The 19,229-nt window shown below is 41.5% G+C and overlaps 1 protein-coding gene across 5 annotated transcripts in view; it reads left to right on the top strand.

Moving 5' to 3' along the window:
* ENTPD3 (ectonucleoside triphosphate diphosphohydrolase 3) overlaps positions 1–19,229 on the top strand; it is a 44,447-nt gene that overhangs the window by 7,198 nt on the left and 18,020 nt on the right. For 2 of the 5 annotated variants that reach the window (XM_085226433.1, XM_085226432.1), the window contains exons 2-3: positions 17,247–17,398; positions 19,179–19,222. In XM_085226433.1, coding sequence (XP_085082559.1) covers positions 17,247–17,398; positions 19,179–19,222 — 196 coding nt within the window. Of the gene's footprint in view, positions 1–16,985; positions 17,143–17,246; positions 19,223–19,229 lie in introns of those variants that run through there. The other 3 variants (XM_085226434.1, XM_085226435.1, XM_085226436.1) reach the window with 3 other exon arrangements.

The following is a 19,229-nucleotide window of genomic DNA, read 5'->3' as shown; positions in this document are numbered from 1 at the left end:
GCTGCATATCCAATGACGCCTTGGTCTGCCTGGATGAATGTCTTTCCAAAGGCAGAACTTCTCCTCACGCTGTTCTGAGTGTACTGCAGTCACTGTTCTTTGCTCTCTTGAGGGTTGTACCTGCTCCTACAGCTAATTTAAGTTAGCTGTCTCTACTAATTAAGGCATCCTAATTCATGGAAAAATACTGAGCCTTTATCAGGCACTTCCTGGCTGGAATACAAAGTAAGAGACCAGAGCTGAGCATGAGAGAGATTGTTCTTTTGCTTTAAATAGCTTACTAATGTGAAAATGTGGTTATAACCAAACTCTCATGAGGATGAAGATATTTTCCTGCAGCTGTAGCCCAAGTCTGGACTGTTTCTCCATTTCTGCTCAAACTCCCATTTCATACAAAATGGTGTTACCTGAGAAAAAGCTGGTTTTTGTTTGGGATGGCTTGTGCAAGCAGGGCTTTAAGCAGAGGAGAATGCGAAAGCAGTGTTACTCACTTCCCTAAGAGGGGTGACCCTGGAAGGGGATGGCAATCTGTCCATCTGCATTCCAGCCCTGTGGCCAGCAGCTGGCTCAGAGGTAGCAAGGAAGAAGGGGTGGAGGGTGTCCTTCTCTTCTAGTTTGCTATTCTCCTGAACATCTCACACCAGCTGTTTCTCTACTGCCCAGACACATCTAGCTCCCAACAGGAGTGGGGCTGAGCAGCTGGGGTGTGAACACCAGAGCCCCAGGAGCTCTCTGACCACCAAGAGCAAAAAGAGGAGCATCTGGTAAGCACTCACCAGTCTGATGATTGTGATGATACATAATTTTTAAAGGGCACATTCAAACAAGCAAAGTACTTACTATCCAGTTTTATTAGCTTAGAATTTAATCACTCTTGCAATTGAGGAAGAAGACTAGAATCTGCCTTCTAATATAAGCAGTACAAAATTGCCTATCATCCTGACACATTTCATATGTGAAACTATGTACCTTTTTCAGAGAGCAGCCTTATCATCCTTTTAACTTCCCATTGGAACACTAAATGATCCTTTGTATTGTTCCAATGGATCATTTCCATCAAGCAGTGATTGTAAAGCCTCTCATTTGTGTGACATTTCTCCAGCACCCAATTCTGCTGCCACAGATCCTGTGCTCTTGACTGATCAAGGCTGAAGAATCTAATCTTTGTTCACAAAAGTGTTTGTAGGATGGTGCCACAATCTATTCTGTTTAGAGAGGGAGAGGAACGAGAAAGCACAGAATCATAGAACATAGAATGGCTTGGGTTGGAAGCTACCTTAAAGCCCACCTAGTTCCAACCCCCGGCTATTGGCATGGGCTGCCACCTGGCCTTGAGCACCTCCAGGGATGGGGCACCACAGCTTCTTTGGGTAGCTGTGCCAGGGCCTCACCAGCCTCTGGGTAAAGAATTTCCTCCTAACGTCTAATCTAAATCTCTCCTCCTTTAGTTTAAAGCTGTTCCCCATTGTACTATTACTATCAGACCAGGTAAAAATGTCTGTCTCCCTCCTATCTGGTGAAGCTGTGCTGGCTGTTACAACTCACCTCTACGTCCAGTATATACCCTAACATAGCTTCCAGGAGGAATTGCTCAATACAGAGATGTGAGGCTCACTGCCCTGTAGTTCCCTGGGTCTTCCTTTCTCCCTTTCTTAAAAATGGGAGTGATGTTTCCCTTTTTTCAGTCACTGGAAAAAGTTGCCTAAAAGTCAAAGGAAATATGGAGAATTAAAGGCAACAAAGGAATGAATCAGCTTTTCCACTCCAAACACACAGGAAATATGCTCTCAAGAGTGACTTGCTTTCCCTCCCTCCAGGACACACACATGCACAGGAGTGTTGAGAGTTGCCTTCAGGATCAAGTCAAAGGGTTGCAGCCAACAGAGCCTGTCAGTCTGGGTGAAGGAGAGAGAATGGAGCTAATCAGATGATGATGATAAAGCCAGAATTTTAAACATAAGGCTAATTCATCCTCCTTCAGTGCATGGAAGTTTCCTCTGGATGAACCATTAGAAGCTCCTTTTACTACACTGGATTATTTAAAACTCACTCAGTTTTGCAGAACATTCCCTGGGAATTATATTTTAAGCACTCTTGTGGTGAGCATAAGAAAATTTGACAGAGGTCGTTTCTGCCTTGTTTGATATTGATTTCTTCCCGATGAGGAAGCATTTTAACTGGGTTACAAAGTGTTCTTCTCTAAGATGCTTAAAATAGGACCGAGGAACCATTATGATATAAACTAATCAGCTGGACATCAAATTCAGAGATGATCCTGAAATTGCTTAGACATTGATTCTTCGTTATCTTTTCCCGTGGAGCCATATTGCTCAATTCTGTTATCATTGAACTGGTGCCAGAAGGAGGACATTTCAGAGAGCAGCAGCGATACAGAAAACTAAGTTGTTGTGGGTTATTTCTTTTTACCCCCACAGAAGATTATTTGAAAATACTTCTCTGTATTTTAACAGTGAATGCTTGTGATCAGAGAAATTGTAGCTTTGGTACATTTTTACTGCTTCTCAATGGAACAATGTTATTACTCATGATTACAAAGCCAATTAGTAACAAGAGAATGGGTGTTGCAAGTACGGCATGATACTTCTCTCAATATTATAGAATAAAGACATCGAATTAAAAGAAATCAGACAATTGGTTTACTCCTTGAAAGTCCCATTGAAACCTATCCATGTAAAAAGAGGGCAAAACAGGGACCTTTCTTCTCTCTTTTATGTTCATTCCTGTTTGTTCTGTGTGTTTGAGAGCCTCGGATGAAAGGAAAAATCCACAGCATGTACAGTGCCGACCTTATTCAAACATCATAGAAATCAACTGGAAAATCTTCCTTGGTAGCTGGACTAAGGCTGATATTAATCAGAAGCTGCCAAACCTTAAGTACTTGTCTCCGCCTTAATGCAATGTTGCCTCTTACCACAACCCCTGTTTCGATTTAAGTCCCTTTCTTTTCCCTGGAAAGGGTAGATTTTAAAGTGGCAATGATACAAAGGTAGCAGAGCATCCAAGAGCTTGTGGGAAAATGTTCTGGGAACTTTCTCTATCTAAATATGGTCAGGAGTGAAGAGAAGGTCACAGCAATGATGTAAGTACATAGGCGTGATTCTGTACAGTTGAGATGTTGCAAAAATAAACATACACAAAGAGAGCTAATGCACTGAATCCCCATTCATTACTGGAGCTGAATGTTCCTGGTGTGTGGAGCAGGGAGCTCCCCTGAGGTCCAGGATCATGGTTCCAGCCAAAAATCCACTGATGGAAAGGAAAATTGCCATTTTCCTGGAGGGGTGTAGGATTTCATAAAATCAATCTATGATCCAGCCTGGGGAAGATCCTATGCTGGTCTAAAGTGGCTGAGAGCTCTGTTAATATCAACTGGGGGTTTTGCCTTCAGATTTTATTTCTGGGGGGAATTGCTAGAGGCTCTGCAGTGGCTAATGGCTGCAATTCTCTATTAAGCTCTCTCATTGCAAAGGGTATTTCTCTGTGTTCCTTCTTTCTGTCTTCCAATTGCTCTTGCTAACTCTTCCTCTTTGCCTTCCTGTCTTCCTTTACCCTCCTCTACCAACAGATTTAAAAAAAAAAAAAGGATTGACCACTGCTAATTGACCTCAACAGCTGGCGTATAACACTCCAAAGTCAACAAAGCAATTACTTGGAAAGAGCCAAAATCTCTGTGTTTTGTAGCTTGGCATATCTTGCTATTTGCGTTTGCTCTTCTCAGCTCTTGCCTTGAACGTGTTAAACTTTTCTCAATCTCCATTTCAGACCTGAGCCTGATTAAGTTACCATGTAGGCAGCGTTGTGGCTGCATTTTAAACACAGAAGAGCTGAGGTTATCATTTGAAGTCACTTCTGCTGCTTTCCAAGGATTCTGAAGTAACTGGCAGGGGAAAACAGTGTTCAGAAGCACAGCTCTGTCCTGGCTGCTTGCAGCCTCCTCTTGATCTAGATATAAGGGCCAATGTGCTTACATTAAGCCTCTGGGAATAAATGTTTGCAAGGCAAGTGTTTATTAAGAGATAAAATCCTATCCATTTATTTAAAAATAGGTTAAAAATAGTGGTTTTTTTCCTCAGACCATTCACGGTATTGCACTTTCTGGGGTTGGAATAGCTGGCAAAACCAGTGTGACCCAAAAGTATAGACCACAAGCCCTGAGAAGGAAATGAAGTTCTGCCATAGCCATTTCCTTACCATCCGTATCCCGAGAGGGCATGTTGTGGTGCCACTCTTCACTGTCCTCAGTCAGTGGTTAAGGAAGGAAGTCCAGAAGTCCAGGCTTGTATTTCTTTTCTGTTAAGGTCCTTCTTTGAAACTGGCAGAGGAAAATCTCATCTGATGGCAGGTGTTTTATCCTTTTTGCCAGTAATGACGTGAAAAGCACTCCCTGACATGAGTGAGACAGATGCATTTTGATCCTTCTCCGAGGATTCACATTCACACTTTCCATTTCACACAAAGGTGTTGGAACCAACAGGCTATAAACTACTGCCATGGGATGGCTGGGGATTATTTTCCATCTCTCCTGTTGTACCAATCCAATTTTTGTACTTTAATGTGATTTGATATCATTCAGTGCTGAACTAAGCTGAAGTGAAACTGTTTTGGAATGAATATTTTGATCAAAAATCTCTGTTCTTGTGTCAAATTTTCATCTTCTACCAGCAGAACACTTTTAGGTGGGGAGGTTTGTAGAAGTTTCTGCCGAGAGCAAATCCTGGTCAATAATCACGTTCTCAAAATACGGAGAGTCCCAGTGTGTTATTTGTGTGATGAGTGATGAGACTCTTCATTTACATCTCCTTTGCAGCCTTAGGAAAGAATGCGACTTGAAGCAATCTTAAATGTCACTGAATAAAAATAATTATATCAATTCATTGTATGAACTGTTGCACCAGTCCAAATCATTCATTAGCTTCAACATACGAAAATATTCTGCAGAGAACGAGAGAGGATTTTGTCTGAGAAGTTTAATTTTGCAAAATCTATAACTCCATAGTTCAATTAAGGTCAGTGGAGTTGAGCTAATAGAGATTTGACCTCAAAAGAATAAATCTATCTCATGTTTTCTTTTATCAGAGTTTCGATAGATCAGTTTGTTTGCTGGCTGTCAGTTTCTAGGAGTTTGCTGTGGCAGACAGTGAAGGGATAACTGCAAATGCCTTTGCAAAAGCAGCAGAAGCTCTTTTAAATATTCTTTTCTTTCATGCCTGGATTTTCTATTTCTTTCTAGAGTGAGTGTAAAGGGTATCTGAATCAGACAGAATTGCCCTTCCGACTACTGCAGTTTGGAAAGTGTATTGAGATGTCTCCAGGTAAAAGGAATGAGATGGTGGAGGAGGAGGGAAAGTGGATGAAATAACTGAGTGCAGTGTACTGTGTATTTTCTATAGCTTTTATCTTAGACATAGTAGGTGCCCAGTGAAAACTGCTTCTCATATTACCAAGTTTCCACGCCCTTGGCAGCAGCACAGAGGTCGGATGTTCACACAGAACTATTCATTGATGACCTCTCTGATGTGCTGAGCACAAACACACTTTTCTTTGCCCTGGGCATGCTGTACTTCTTCTATTCCCACTTGTTTCTTCAATAAACCTACTTACTCTGTCAGCTATAGAAAACTGTCCCTGGCCTCATTTTTGCAAGCTGCTTCTTTGTCTCAGTGTATCTCATGAAGAAGCCTGGCAATTCAGCAGAGAAATTTTCATTTGAGTGGTTCCTTGATTTCTAGTCTATACCTTTGGCAGTAAGTGGCAGGAGTGTGGACAGCCCCTGTGGGCAGACATGAAAGCAGTAGGTGTAGTATATATCAATTTTTGACCCCTTCCAGGTTAAAGCAGCTGGAATTTTGGACTTTCCTTATATTTGCTTATAATTAGAATGAGGCAGCACTAAGCTACTTCTGCTGGATTTTTCTTATGACTTTATGCATGAATTAATGCAATTTCCTCTTAGGGTCACGTTGTTCAAAGAGTCTGTGCAGTAACGTAGATGTAAATAAATTAACATAAAATTGAACATGTTTCTCAGAGTATATAGGCTGGTCTTTAACTATTTTTTTAGTCTTAAATTCTGGCTATGAAAGCCTCTAGTTCACATGGTTTTCTTATGTGTTTGATTCTCCAAAAGCCTTGCAAGACTATACCTTTTTTGCACATATTAAAGGTCTGCTAGAAACATGTGGAAGTGAACAGAGGACCTGCAAGAGGCAGCCTGGGTCACAGATTAGGTCCTAGGCAAGGGTCAACAGCCAGGCTCTGAAAAATTTGAAAAAGACATCAAATTTCAAACTCAAGACTGGGTCAGAAGTCTCTGCCAAGGTCTGAAAGTGATATGTGTTAGTAAGCTGATAAGGAGAGAGTTTCATAGCGAGTAAATTCAGCTTGTGTGGGGAGCTAGCAAATTGCTCTTCAATCCACTGCTCTCCCATTAAGCTCTTCTTTTGACTGCTGGATGCACCCCATGGAAGGACCTTTTAGCCAAGGAAAGACTGTGGTATGTGCAGTGTGATTTTGTCTGTGTGCTGTCAGAACCCAATACAGGTAACCTCAAGTGTTCCACACAATGAGAATTTAATGTTTAATACCAAATTTACCTATTTGACATATTTGACCTTACATGGCCATACTGTGATTTAGCAATATACTGAGAGCACACTAAAAGCATGATTTAGCAGTTGTAACATGCAGTGGAATCACAGCACCAACACAGACACCAGACTCTGCATATTCCACTGTTATGATGTCTGGTGCCCCCCATTGTCTGTCCTGTGCTGTGCCACACATATAGCCTGGCATTCAGTCCTGTGTTACTGCTGAACAAATCGCCTGACCTCAGGATAAATATTCCCACTTAATTTCAGTGGAGGAGCCTGCCAGCAGCTCCCTCGTGGTACCAGCAGTTTGGTCACTTGCATGTCCATGCTTTTCACTATGTGTGCAGCCGTAAGTTCTGTATATACCCCTTCTGTTTGGCTGTGGAAATGATGAATAGAATAGAGTTTTTTTCATATAAGAAAAAGGTCCGTTCCAACCAAAACCATTTAATGATTCTGTGATTCTTTACCAGAGAAGGTCCTGGAACAGGCTGCCCAGGGCAATGGTCACAACCTCAAGCTGACAGAGTTCAAGGAGTGTTTGAACAACGCACTTAGACATAGGGTTTGGATTTTGGGTGGTGCTGTGTGGAGCCAGGAGCTGGACTCTATAGTCCCTATGGGTCCCTTCTAACTCCAGATATTCTGTAATTCTGTGACTATCCATACCATTCTGTTTTTGTAGTGTTAGCTCTAGTAAACTGCAATTTAAATGATACCTTACAGAGTCCGAGTGCCTTTTATATTGTTATCATAATGGACCCATACCTCCCTTCTGCTTGCAAAAAATCATCTTCTAGATGAAAGGCTAGCTACCTGCAAATTATTATGGTTATTATAATCATAATTTCCACTCCAATTTGGGCTTACATATTTAGGAATTTGAAACAACATTGAGTGCATTTTGAGTTTTCATTTTTCATCATTCTAAAACAATCTAATCCTAAGTAGTAGATGAGCATAAATATATCCTAAAACAACCACAGTAGTGAAGAAATACACCTAATCTTACAGAAGAATTAAGCACTGTCTTGTGGAATTAAAAAAGATCTGTTTTTCAGACGAGGTTTCTCTTTGCAAATTTGGAACTTTGAGAACCAAGGTGATTCTAGCATCTGATCTGCTACTGAACTTTTAAGAAACAGGCAGACAACTTGTGGTGCACCTTGCCTGCTGCATATCCACATGCTCACAAAGCAGTCAGATACATTCAGGGAAGTGAGGTCCATCAGGCACTATTAGATCGGATATGACATCTGGCTCAAGAAGTCTCTAAGGCCTGAGATGGCAGCAACTCAGAGGGTATTTTAGAGGAATTGGCCACGTGTAGAATCCTGGTCCCCAAGAGCCTTCTCATAGACATCTGCTCCTGTTGATGCTCAGGGATAAGACACATTGACCTTCTCTCTGATCCAGTACATCTCTTAGTTCTTTTGTATTTGTACTGAGAAAGCAGTGTTGAATTACTGAGGTGATGAAAGAGAATCAAACTCAGAAAGACAGCATATGCATAGGCAGGCTCCTGAAATACAACTTATTAATGTTGCTCAGTGGGTAGAAGTCAAAATGAAAATGTCTGTCTGGCAGCTGGCCAAATTTCAAATGTTCCATATAGAAGGTTATGTAAAAAGCTTTACATATACAGTATAATATGAAACTAATTTGTTTTTGGCAAATAAAATGGCTTGCAAACCGTAGATCAGATGTGTTTTAATGTGAGCGATGATTGTTTGCACTGATGTGAAGGGACCCCAGGGAGGATAACCTTTGTGCTCACAAACAGGTCATCTGGGCTAGGCGCACGTGCAGCTCCATGGAGTGCTATTTCATGCTGATTATTGTCTTTTGTCACAGCTCTGTCCTGTACCCTGGCCAAAAGAGGGGCTCTGCTATACTTGGCACTGCGCCTTTCCCACATCAAAGGTAATCCCTTAGAGAATTCAAAGAACAGACCATGACTGGAGGAAAATGAGGAAAGTGCCACGTCCGTTGTCAGTAAGCAGCTGGCAGGGGTTGAGGCCCTGCCATTATCCCTGTCAATTATCCAGTGCTACCAAAATTTGTAGAAAACTAACCTGGGCCCCCATGACTGTAATGAAACAGAGATCTCAGGACCTTTAGCTTTTGGTCACCTGATACTGAGCAGTTGCCAAAAAACTTTTAAAATCAAGCATTCAGTAGAAATATTCTCAATTCCCACCTCTTTCCTTCCCTTACAAAATAAGTATTCTGTCATTGTCTTCCCCCTTCTAATGTCTGCTTTACTCCAAAGAATTTGGTTTCAGAAACAGCCTACCTGGTACCTAAAATCCAAGCAACTATTCTGTATCTGTCTTTAGCTTTGAGGTCCAATGGTGCTATTTCAGGTCAGAAGAAGGCCTGGTTGCCCTAAAAGCTGTTAAATTTCTCCAGCTATCCCATCTTTCTACAAGGTTCAGTACAGCCACTATGACAACCTTGTACTCCCATGTCCTTAGATCATCTCAGCTGCAAGCACACTCATCTCTTCATACATCCCCAGCATACAACAAAAACATTCATTCTCACCATGCTATTGTTCCATTTGTTTAGATGGACACAGAAGATCACTACACATATACTTTTTTAAAGAGAGGGTATTTTGTCCAGAATTTAATTGAAGGAATCTGCCACAACTGGAAACATTTTGGAGAAAGGACTTCTACACTTGAATCATTAGAGGAGAAATACTCTATCTCCGAAGTAGCACAGCCAGTGACAAGGCAAGGTAGTTAAGAAGGAGCAGAATGACTGCCATGTTGGGTTTGCCTTTAGAGGAGGAAAGACAGGGCAGGGTACTACTGATCTGACTCGGGGAGAGAGAAAGAAATGAATACCTAGTCAGGCTGACACCGGTTTTCAAAGTATTTGTACAGAATTAGCACCCTTCTTATCTTCTGCTCATACTGCTGATATGGGCAAGCAAGTAACTGCAGTTTTCTATCTGAGAACGACTCTTGGGCATGAGTGGTGCATATATCATCTGCCTTTAAAGTGTCTGGCTTTACTGTCCCTGTACAACTACTGTGGCTAACAATGGCCTCTCGCTTGTGACTGACATAACAGTCTCAAGCTGCAGGCAGTATCTCTGCCACACATATTTTATGTTGTCTTTGTCACTCATGACTACACTCAGCGCTGAGTAAGGCACAAACCTACCCAACATAAACCAGAGGTTTTGCCTTGAGTGTGATCATAAACTCGCCAAATAGCCAGTGCTAGAATAGTGTGTGGACATGCCTTAACAAAGGTCATAAAGCACAAAATGGATACATGAAAAAATATACAATTTCACAAAACATCAGACAAACTCATGTTGGCTCTGTATCACGGGAGCTACGTGTTTAAATGCAACCCACCCATAACACGGTCCCTTTAATGGTGTAGGAGATATGCTGTGCATGTGCACCTGCTCTCAGTCCTGCCACTGCCTGTTCTCAATGGGTCATATATGTACAGCTAGTGTAAGAAAGTTGGGAGCTTGTTGCTGCTTCATTTAGCATGTGTTCGTGCCTTGCATTTGATGAAACACACACAAGAACAACAAGAATGAAAAAGAAAGGCTGGATATAAAGAAAATTTACAGATATACCAAAACTTAATGTGTTTTTTCACATCAAGCATGTTAATTACCACTGCTGTCATGAACTGGAGAGATGTTACTATACCTGTGACTGCACAGGAAAATGAAGGTAACGAAACAGGATGAAGATTGTAGGAATATACCAACCAACATGCATCTCATGCCCTTCACCCAGCCCAGCTTTGTAATGCAGTGAGCGAGAAGTCATCTCCCTGCTACTGGGTAAGAATGCAGTTTTCTATCTACCAAAATAAAAAATAGTGATGCGCATATTTATTCATCTGGTGAATAAACAAGCTTTTTAGTGCAGGCTGTTTTCAAGCAGGCATCACATAATGTGAATCTGCACATAGAAATGTTTGTTATAATCAGTATTGCAGGGATCATTCCACTCTTTCATATGCTGGTTCTTTTCTCCCATGGACTTTTTGTTCTGCACAACTGAATTTAATGACTTTATTTGCATTACTGAGCCTATGAGTGCTCACTTGTGGTTTAATGTCAGTGTACAGAAAGCAACAAAAAGAACTTGTTATATTACGTCAGGGTTAGTGAAGCAATGCAACAGTGAATAACAATATTGCAGGTGGATATGGAAAGAACTGTAATAGCTTTTTTCATCCACAGATCTCATACTCAGGGAGATAATCTGACTGTGGAATTGCAATGGAAAAGATTTTATCTAGGAATTTTAGAATTTCTCAGCCAATTTGATCCTGCATGAATACAAAAAGATTATAGAAATGCTGCTACAAGGACTTCTTAGTACTTCTTCAAAATGTGGGGGGTGTATTTATTCTCCTGAAGTAGCATTTTGTCTGCATTTACTTATGTACTGAGAAAAAGGTAACATTACTGATTTAAAGTTATCAGCCTCACAGAAATAGTCCATGTTGAGCAGGGTTTTTAAACAGCAGTTTTGAAAGGATTAATCCCCACTGAGTAGTTTTTGGAATGTATTCCTATTCACAGGAAGTTGAAGATTTGAGTACAACAGTGAATTTCTTGTATAAGTACAGTATTTCTTTATCAGCCTTCTGTGGCCAGTTGTACGACAATGTAACATAGATGTCAAGTCACAAGCTGTGCTTGCAAGCATTGCTAAAGATCTCAAACAAACTTCCTGTAAATCTCTGTGAGCTTGGCTTTCAGCTAAAAAGCACAGAGCACAAAGGGGGTGGGAGAGTTCCTCTTTTTCCAGCAGTTCAGCATGACTGTCCAACATTCCCCTGCAGCAGCAGCAGCTAGTTTGGCTTTATAAAACTAGGGCTTAGGCAAAATAGACAAAAGGATGAGCATTTCTGCTTTTCCAGCAATCTGCTGCCCTAATTATGTGATTATTTCACTGTTGCCTACAATTCGTCCAGGCTCATAAGCACGTGATCATGAAGAGTGTCCCTGGGGAGGTTTAAGTGATTAAAGCAGCTCTTGATTCTTTGGACAAGAGGCACAAGGTATAAAGCTCTAAGTCTCAGGAGGGGAAATAAATAGGTTAGAAAGTATTTTGGTTCATCTTCAGAATTAAATTCTTATCCGTTTCAAGATTTCTCAAGATGATGATGTTGACCAGAAGACTTTTATCACAGTGTATGAGACAAGATTCAGAAACTGAATCTTAAACACATCATTAGCTTTAGAGCTGCATTGAAGGAATACAAATATAAACCAACAAATAGTTTTCAAAGGGATTTTAAAGAAGCCATCATTGACATTCTGAAATAGAAAAGACAATGTCCATATCCAGCCATTATAAAGAGGGACAAACTGAATTTCTCACGCTGTAGCTGTGACTTGCTGGGGTTTTGTTGTTGTTGTTGTTTGTTTGTTTGTCCTTATTGATAGAAAACCACAGATGCTTTTAAAGCTAATGAAAAATGAGTTTTGTAACTGTGTGCTAAAACGAAAGAACTGCATCTTTAATCTCTGAGGAGAATCACATCTGACATTTTTCAAAAGTAGATTTCAGACATGGTTTGTGACTTCCTTACTTGTAACTCTATAATCCTAGCTCCATAAATTACCCAGCTAACAAGCTATGCTGCAATACGCAGAACATTCATATTAAGCAATTACAAAAAGTGCTTTTTGGCTTTGAATAAAATGTTAAGCATATAAGGGGCCAGGAATCTTCTTTTAGTTTTCTATAGTTGAATCAATATCCAGACCTCTGTTGCTCCAGATTGTTCCAAATTCTTAAGACGGCACTGCCTCCAGAGCCAGTTCTCACAGTTGATCTTGAAATAGAGTGGTGAACATGAGTAAAGTGGATAATTTGGGTAAATTGGTCTTTGGGCACAGAAGCTAATGAATGAAGGGTCTTTACAGTGCTGATGAAAAGTCCTGAGAAGATTGATAGAACAAATGAAGTTGAGCTAAAGGGCATTCACACCGTTCTGCTGGCTGGGCACATTGAGAAGGGTTCAAACTAGGTATGAAGGGAGAAGAGAATGAAATGAAGCTTGCTGGAGATGAGCCTGAGGGAATGATGCTATGGTTGGGGGTGAGGCCAATGGCTCTGCTGAAGTGCATCTACACCAATGGATGCAGCATGGGCAACAAAGATGAGGAACATGCTTTAGTGGGTAACAGTGGTGGTAGGTGGACTGTTGGACTAGATGTCTTACAGGACTTTTTCAACCTTAATGATTCTACGACTCTATGATCCAGTGATCGATGTTTTGATATATTTGTGACTCCATTTTTAGTAAACAAAAATACATTACCTGCAAATTTTCAAATGGAATGTATAGATTGCAATTGAATATTCTACTTTAAAATCTGATCATGTCTTTCTACTAGTCCTGTCTTAGAAGAGAAACATCCCTTGCCTCACAGTTACAACTTAGTCATGTCACCGCTTTTTTGGCAATATGTAGATTTGTGAACAACAATTTTCAAGGATGAAGGACAAGAATAACATTTCATCAAAAACCTCTGATGAACACCTTGAGAGCTCACTAAGCATGGCAACCATTGCCATCGAACCAGACTGATGCATTTTTTACACAAAAGCAAAACCAGATAACCCACTACTTTTATGGTTTTGCTGCTCTCTTTTTTATGTTTCAATGAAAAATACTAAAAATTAAAATATTTTGTTACTTACATACACTAACTATATTAAATATTTTGTAAGAGCTGCTCTAAAAACAATGCCTCCTATTTTATTATGTTGGCCCACAATATCAGAGACACATGGTGGCGCTACGGCAGTAGAGGGTGAACCTTCTCAGCAATATTCTGTTACATTTTATAGCCACGCGACAGATGGCAGCACAGGGGCAGTCTGACAAAATGGTGCCTGACGTGGAAGATGAAGAAAACATATGGAACTGAATTCCTCCATGCAGAAATAAATTGCAACCATTAACATTCATCAGTGCTTGCTGAACATTTCTGGAGACCAAACAGTGAATCTGAGCACAATGAGGTGGTGGGTGGAGCATTTCAACAGCGTGACAGTAACAGTGAGTCACCTCCATTGGTGCAGATTTTCACAAGTGCAGCATGCAGGTTCCTGTTCATGGCTGGCAAAAATGAATAGCTAGTGGTGGTGACTGCGTTGAAAAATAGTACTCTGTAGCTGAGAATTTGCTCTATTAGACAGTGCTATTGTGCTCTTGGTATCTGTTGTACTTTCATTGGAAATAAATAGGAGGCATTACTTTCAGAGCAATGCAGCCCAAGGCAATTCCTCCTCACTGAATGTGGTATAGGTGCACCAAAAGGTTGGACATTCATGGCTTAGGATGAATTAGAGAATTCCTTTGTTTATTGGACCTTGCAAAGAATGCAAAGAAATGGAGGGTGGACCTTGGTCCTGTGAACTGATGAGGTACCATGCAAAGAAACAGATTAATTGCAGCCACCAGTATCTTATAGCATTTCTCTCCATTTTATCTCTCTCTCAACAGGGGATATTTTGAGGCCTCTTAATATTCCAGCATCAAATACTGTATGAATATTACAGAAGGAATGAATACAGTTCTGTTGTCTCTTGAAATATATAATCATACAACCCCTCTGCTGCTGTCACTGTGCAGGGAAATGAAGCAGTGTCTGCTCTGTATCCTGTGTAGATGTGATATGATAAATGCATTGCAGAATGTATCTGTCGTGAACACTTTATTCATGTCTGCAGAATTTTAGTTTCTAGAGACTTGCTATTGATCTTAGCAACTGGTATTTATCTGTGAATCTTCCAATATCAGTCACTGCATTTTTATTTCACGTTTGTGCTCAATGCCACTGGAAGAAATAAACTTTTCTGTGGGGCAGCCAGCAATCCAGTTCATTTGTCATTTTTAAATGGACACCTAAGAAAGATTCTCTCCAAGCAAAGCAAATCAATACAATCAGTTACAGCAAATGCATTAAAACGAGAATACTTGAAGAGGAGAAAAAAGATATTACAGCAAAATGGAAAAGCGTGCATGTAATAAGTATGATGAAGGCTGGGAAAATGGCAGAAAGTTTAATCTATGCCTTGAGAGTGAGGAAGAGGAAGGGATGAAGGATTAGGTAAGGGAGCTACAAAATAAAGGGTAGGGCTGAGGAATGAACTGAAGAAAAGCTGAAGAGGTGGGCTTAGGAAACAAAGAGGATCAAGGAGGACAAGAGGTAATGGCTTTATGTTGTGCCAAGGGGAGGTTCAGGTTGGATATTAGGAAAAATTTCTTCTCAGGAGTAGTAATGCAAAGGGACAGCTATCAGGGAGGTAGTGGAGTCACTGTCCCTGGCAATTTGCAAGAGAAGGGTAGAAGTCACACTGAGTGATGTGGTTTAGTGGTATGGTGTTGATGGGTTGACAGCCATGCCAGATAATCTTAGTGGTCTTGTCCAACCTTAATGATTCTGTGATTCTGTGAACTGGTGAAGAAACTCGTTACCCACCATGCCACAGATGCTAGGCCTGGAGACCTGCATTCTGGACTTTAAAAGCAGCTGAGGGATTTTACAGCCCATATCACTTTCAACACTATCATAGCTTTAGCAAGAAAAGCAGCATGTATAGTAGTTCAGCTCTTGAAAATAGTGCAGAAAAGAATCTTTCCTGTCCGTTTTTATGGAAGTATATGCATACTTTTGAGAGTAGGACTTTGCTTTCTTTGCAAAGGTTGCACTTTAGACACAATTAAAAGTTAGTAGTAGAACTAACTGAAGTAGTGATGGATGTCAGTGCTTTGTTTTTTTTACTTCAAAATATTTATGTCTGAGAGTAGCAAAGAATATGCTTTACTGTGGGGCTGTAAGCTCATCTGACATTTTAAATGAGACACTTGAGACAGATTTTGCCCCAGCAGAGCAGTGGGTGAAAGAAGAAGATGTCTCAGAAAATGACACTGAAGGAAAGAAACAGCAGACGGGCAATCAGGAGGGATGGGAGGCTTTGTCTTTAACTGGCAATAGCTGAACTGATCCATTAAGGTTATCATTAACCCAACTTTAATAACGTGTTGTCATCATAAGAAAGAAATGACATCTCATTCTAACAGTAAAGCAGAGGCCCCACAATGAGTGGACTATGGAAGGAACCTTACAGATGAGTCACAAAGTTGCAGATGTTTCCTTGTTTCCTTTTCTTTATTCAAAAATCAAGGATAATGATTCATTAAGATCATTACAAGGAAAAAAAAAAAAAAAAGTAAGTGCTTTTTGTTTTTTACTTCATGTGAACCCGAATCCAACTATGGCAGCTGGGTGGTTAAAGTGTTTCACTGATCGCAGAGCTCTTTTCCCTGTGAATCTGTGCTGCAGGCTGTAGCACGATCCTTGTCTACAGCAGACCATGCAGGTCAGACAGGTGCTGGCTGCCCCCGCTTGACCAACCTCATCTCCTGCTATGACCAGGTGACCCACCTGGTGGATGAGGGAACAGTGTTGACGTAGTCTACTTAGACCAGCAAAGCCTTTGACACTGTCTCCCATAGTATTCTCTTGCAGCCTATAGTCTGGACAGATGTTCTCTTCAGCAGGTAAACTGGCTGGAGGGCTGGGCCCAGGGCGTAGGGGAACAAAGCTTTTGAGTGGTCCAGAGCACAAGTCTTATTGGGAGCAACTGAGGGAACTGGGATTGCTCAGTCTGGAGAAGAGGAGGCTCAGGGGAATGGGCTGGCATTTGGACTAGGTGATCTTAGAAGTCTTTTCAGACCTTAATGACTCTGTGATTTTATGATCTTATGTGACAGTACTTCTGCATATGCATATGAGCATATCTAACCCTGCTGCCAACCCTGCAGCAAAATTACCAACCAAGCAGTGACAGTAAGTTTGAACCTGAGTGGAAAGGCAGCCTTGAAATCGGAAGGCTACGGCCCCATAAGGACTGAGAAAAGCCCTCCGGAGAAAACACTCGTTTCCTACAGAAGAGGGACGTGTGCCCTCACCCACAGCGCCGGGCCGACAGGGACGTGCCGCACGGCTGAGGGCTGCACGCCTCGGCTGCACCCATCTCCTCCACTCTGGCGTACGCACTGGGATTTTGCACTTCAAGTCTTTCGTTTTGCGCCCGGGTGGCGGCCGCGCAGAGAGGCGGGTTCCCGCGGTTCCCGCCCAGGGCCGCCCGCTGAGGGGAGGGCTGTGGGGCGGCTTCGGTGCTCAGCGTCCGTGGGTTGTTGTGGGTTTTTGTGTTGTTTTCTTTTTTATTTCTTTCCATCACCTGCGGATTGCTTCTGAAATAAATGCTCACGTACGCGTGTCTCTCCGGTTACAGTGTGAAGAAAGGTACTTCTCTTGCATACCCGTTCTTGCCGTGAACAAACCGGTGTGTCTTTAACCTGGGAGCTTGGAAAACGTTGTGGGCACAAAGAGGTTTGCTGTGGTCAGCTTCTCTTGGCAGGCAGCCTTCCTTCTGCTGGAAGAAAGCTGTAGAAAATGACACTCCCATCTGCTCCTGTGTGGTCCATAGTGCTTACCTGGGTGTGGGAAGTACGTCTTTATGCTTCTGCTTGCTTCGGGGCGACGCTTTTATAATGGAATGCTACTGCCTTTTGATATTTAATTAAAATTTTATGTGTCTTTTTCCTTCCAAGTGCGGGACGTTGGCCTGATGAAGTGCTTACACGACAACTGCTTACACCATGGAGAAAAAAAACTCCTTCCTCACTGCTGTCTCTTCAAATCTCAGTGAATGCAGCTGGTATCGCTGTGTTGCCTAGCCCCTGTGCGGCTTGGGTGAGCCCAGGTAAGGTTAAGCACAGCCTTGCACATCTGATCCAAATACATAAAATCATAAAACGTCTTGCACTGTTCAGATAATAAGATATCACTGCATAACAGTTTCAAGAGATCATGGAGTGTAAGGTGTCCTTCTGACAGAAAGGCCATCACTTACATTGGGATTTACAGATTATTCTCCTCTGATGTTGTCCTGTTTGCCAGCAGGACAAAATTATATGATGAATGTCTCATGAGCAGCTCCCTTACTCAGTACGGACTCTGACAAAAAAGGTTGTTAAATAAGAAATTGTGTCTGATGAAGGCAAATCCCAGTACCAGGAAAGTACATGAGAACTTAACAAACCCACATTTCAGTGTCCCTTGTATAAAAAGTTATAGCAGAAAATCTTTCGGTCAGTGATTCATGATCCTTGAGGTCCCTTCCAACCTGGGCCATTCTGTGATTCTGTGATCATGGGGTGTTTTTAAGTGTCAGTAGTGTGATAATGATTATTGCTTGCTCTTACCAATGCTTAAATTTTTCAAATGCTTTGCCCAGAGTTGTTTGTTTGTTTGTTTGTTCATTTGGTAATTACTTACCTTTTCCAGCTCTGAATGTCAGTGCTTTGATCTAGGACTGAATGTTAACAAACTAGGTTGCAAGTAGGTAAGTCTTCCTTCAGTCACTTCTCAATTATAGCTAACATAAGCTGAAGAACTCATGGCACTTGGAATATGGAAGATGTATAAAGGAGCACTTTATCCTTCTTCCTCAGCCCTCTGGCTCTCGTTGGAGCTAAGGAAACAGGCAATGTGCTAAAGGTACAGTGAGACTCACCCAGTGCGCTGTGGCCCTGGAGCACACAGTTAGTCTGACCTCCTGTCCTTGCACAGGCTGGCATTGACAGCTGCTGGAACAACAAGGCAGCCCTCAACAGCCAACAGTATCCACCAACATAGAAGAATTAGGAGGTGGGAGTTAGGATACATCATGCCAGGCTAGCCTGATGGCAAAACAAATGGATTCTGAAAATGAGAAAGGCAGGAAAGTTCTCCTTTTTCTCTTCCTCTGAAAACTAAGCTTGTCACCTCCCATTTCTTTTGTTTTCAACCCCTGTAAAGTATAAGAATCTTCGGTATTACCTATGTTAATATGTGCATACACATGAATCTAAATCATGAGCATGTTGGCAGTTAGAAGATGTCTACTTTAGTATTCTTAAAACTCCCTTTGTTTCTTGCTGAAGCAACCTGTATCTAGTACAGGCCGTGACCTTGTGTCTCTGATAGGAACACTGAGCTGTATTCAGCAGCTACCAGCACTATGCCTACATGGCTGTGGCTGTGATTTGGTTACAGGTATGCATGGGATTGTTGAGTGTGTGCTAGTCTCAGCCTGCCTATTGGCCTTGTTCCCTGAGGCAATGGGAGATGGTCAGCATGCATCTACATGTAGACACTGTGGGAAATGAGCATACTGGCAGTTTGGGTGAACTCATGCATCTTGAATAAGACAATATACATACACCTCTTCTAGAGAATGGCAAGTTGGTGACAGCAAAACACCAAGCAGTTCTTAAGTAGAATAGAGAATTTTCATGTAGCATAATCTAGTTGAGGAAATGAGATTTTATGGGAAGTCTTAAATGATTCAGAGCTTCAGGGGTACTGTACACAATCACTGAATCCTTTCACACTATTGAAGTGTTGCCTTTTCTGTTGTTTCAGGATGCTTACCAGAACGCCGAGTGTTGTTGCCCAAGTGTTCCTTTTTCTAAGTATAATTCTTATCATTGCTATTGCAGTGATTCAGATAAATCAGCAAAAGATTCTTTCCCCAGGCCTTAAGGTAAGTA

The sequence above is a fragment of the Meleagris gallopavo genome, chromosome 6, assembly GCF_905368555.1.
Source record: "Meleagris gallopavo chromosome 6, MGAL_WU_HG_1.1, whole genome shotgun sequence".
Lineage (NCBI taxonomy): Eukaryota > Metazoa > Chordata > Aves > Galliformes > Phasianidae > Meleagris > Meleagris gallopavo.
Note: the sequence above shows the minus strand (reverse complement) of the source record. Positions and strands in the feature narration are given on the sequence as shown.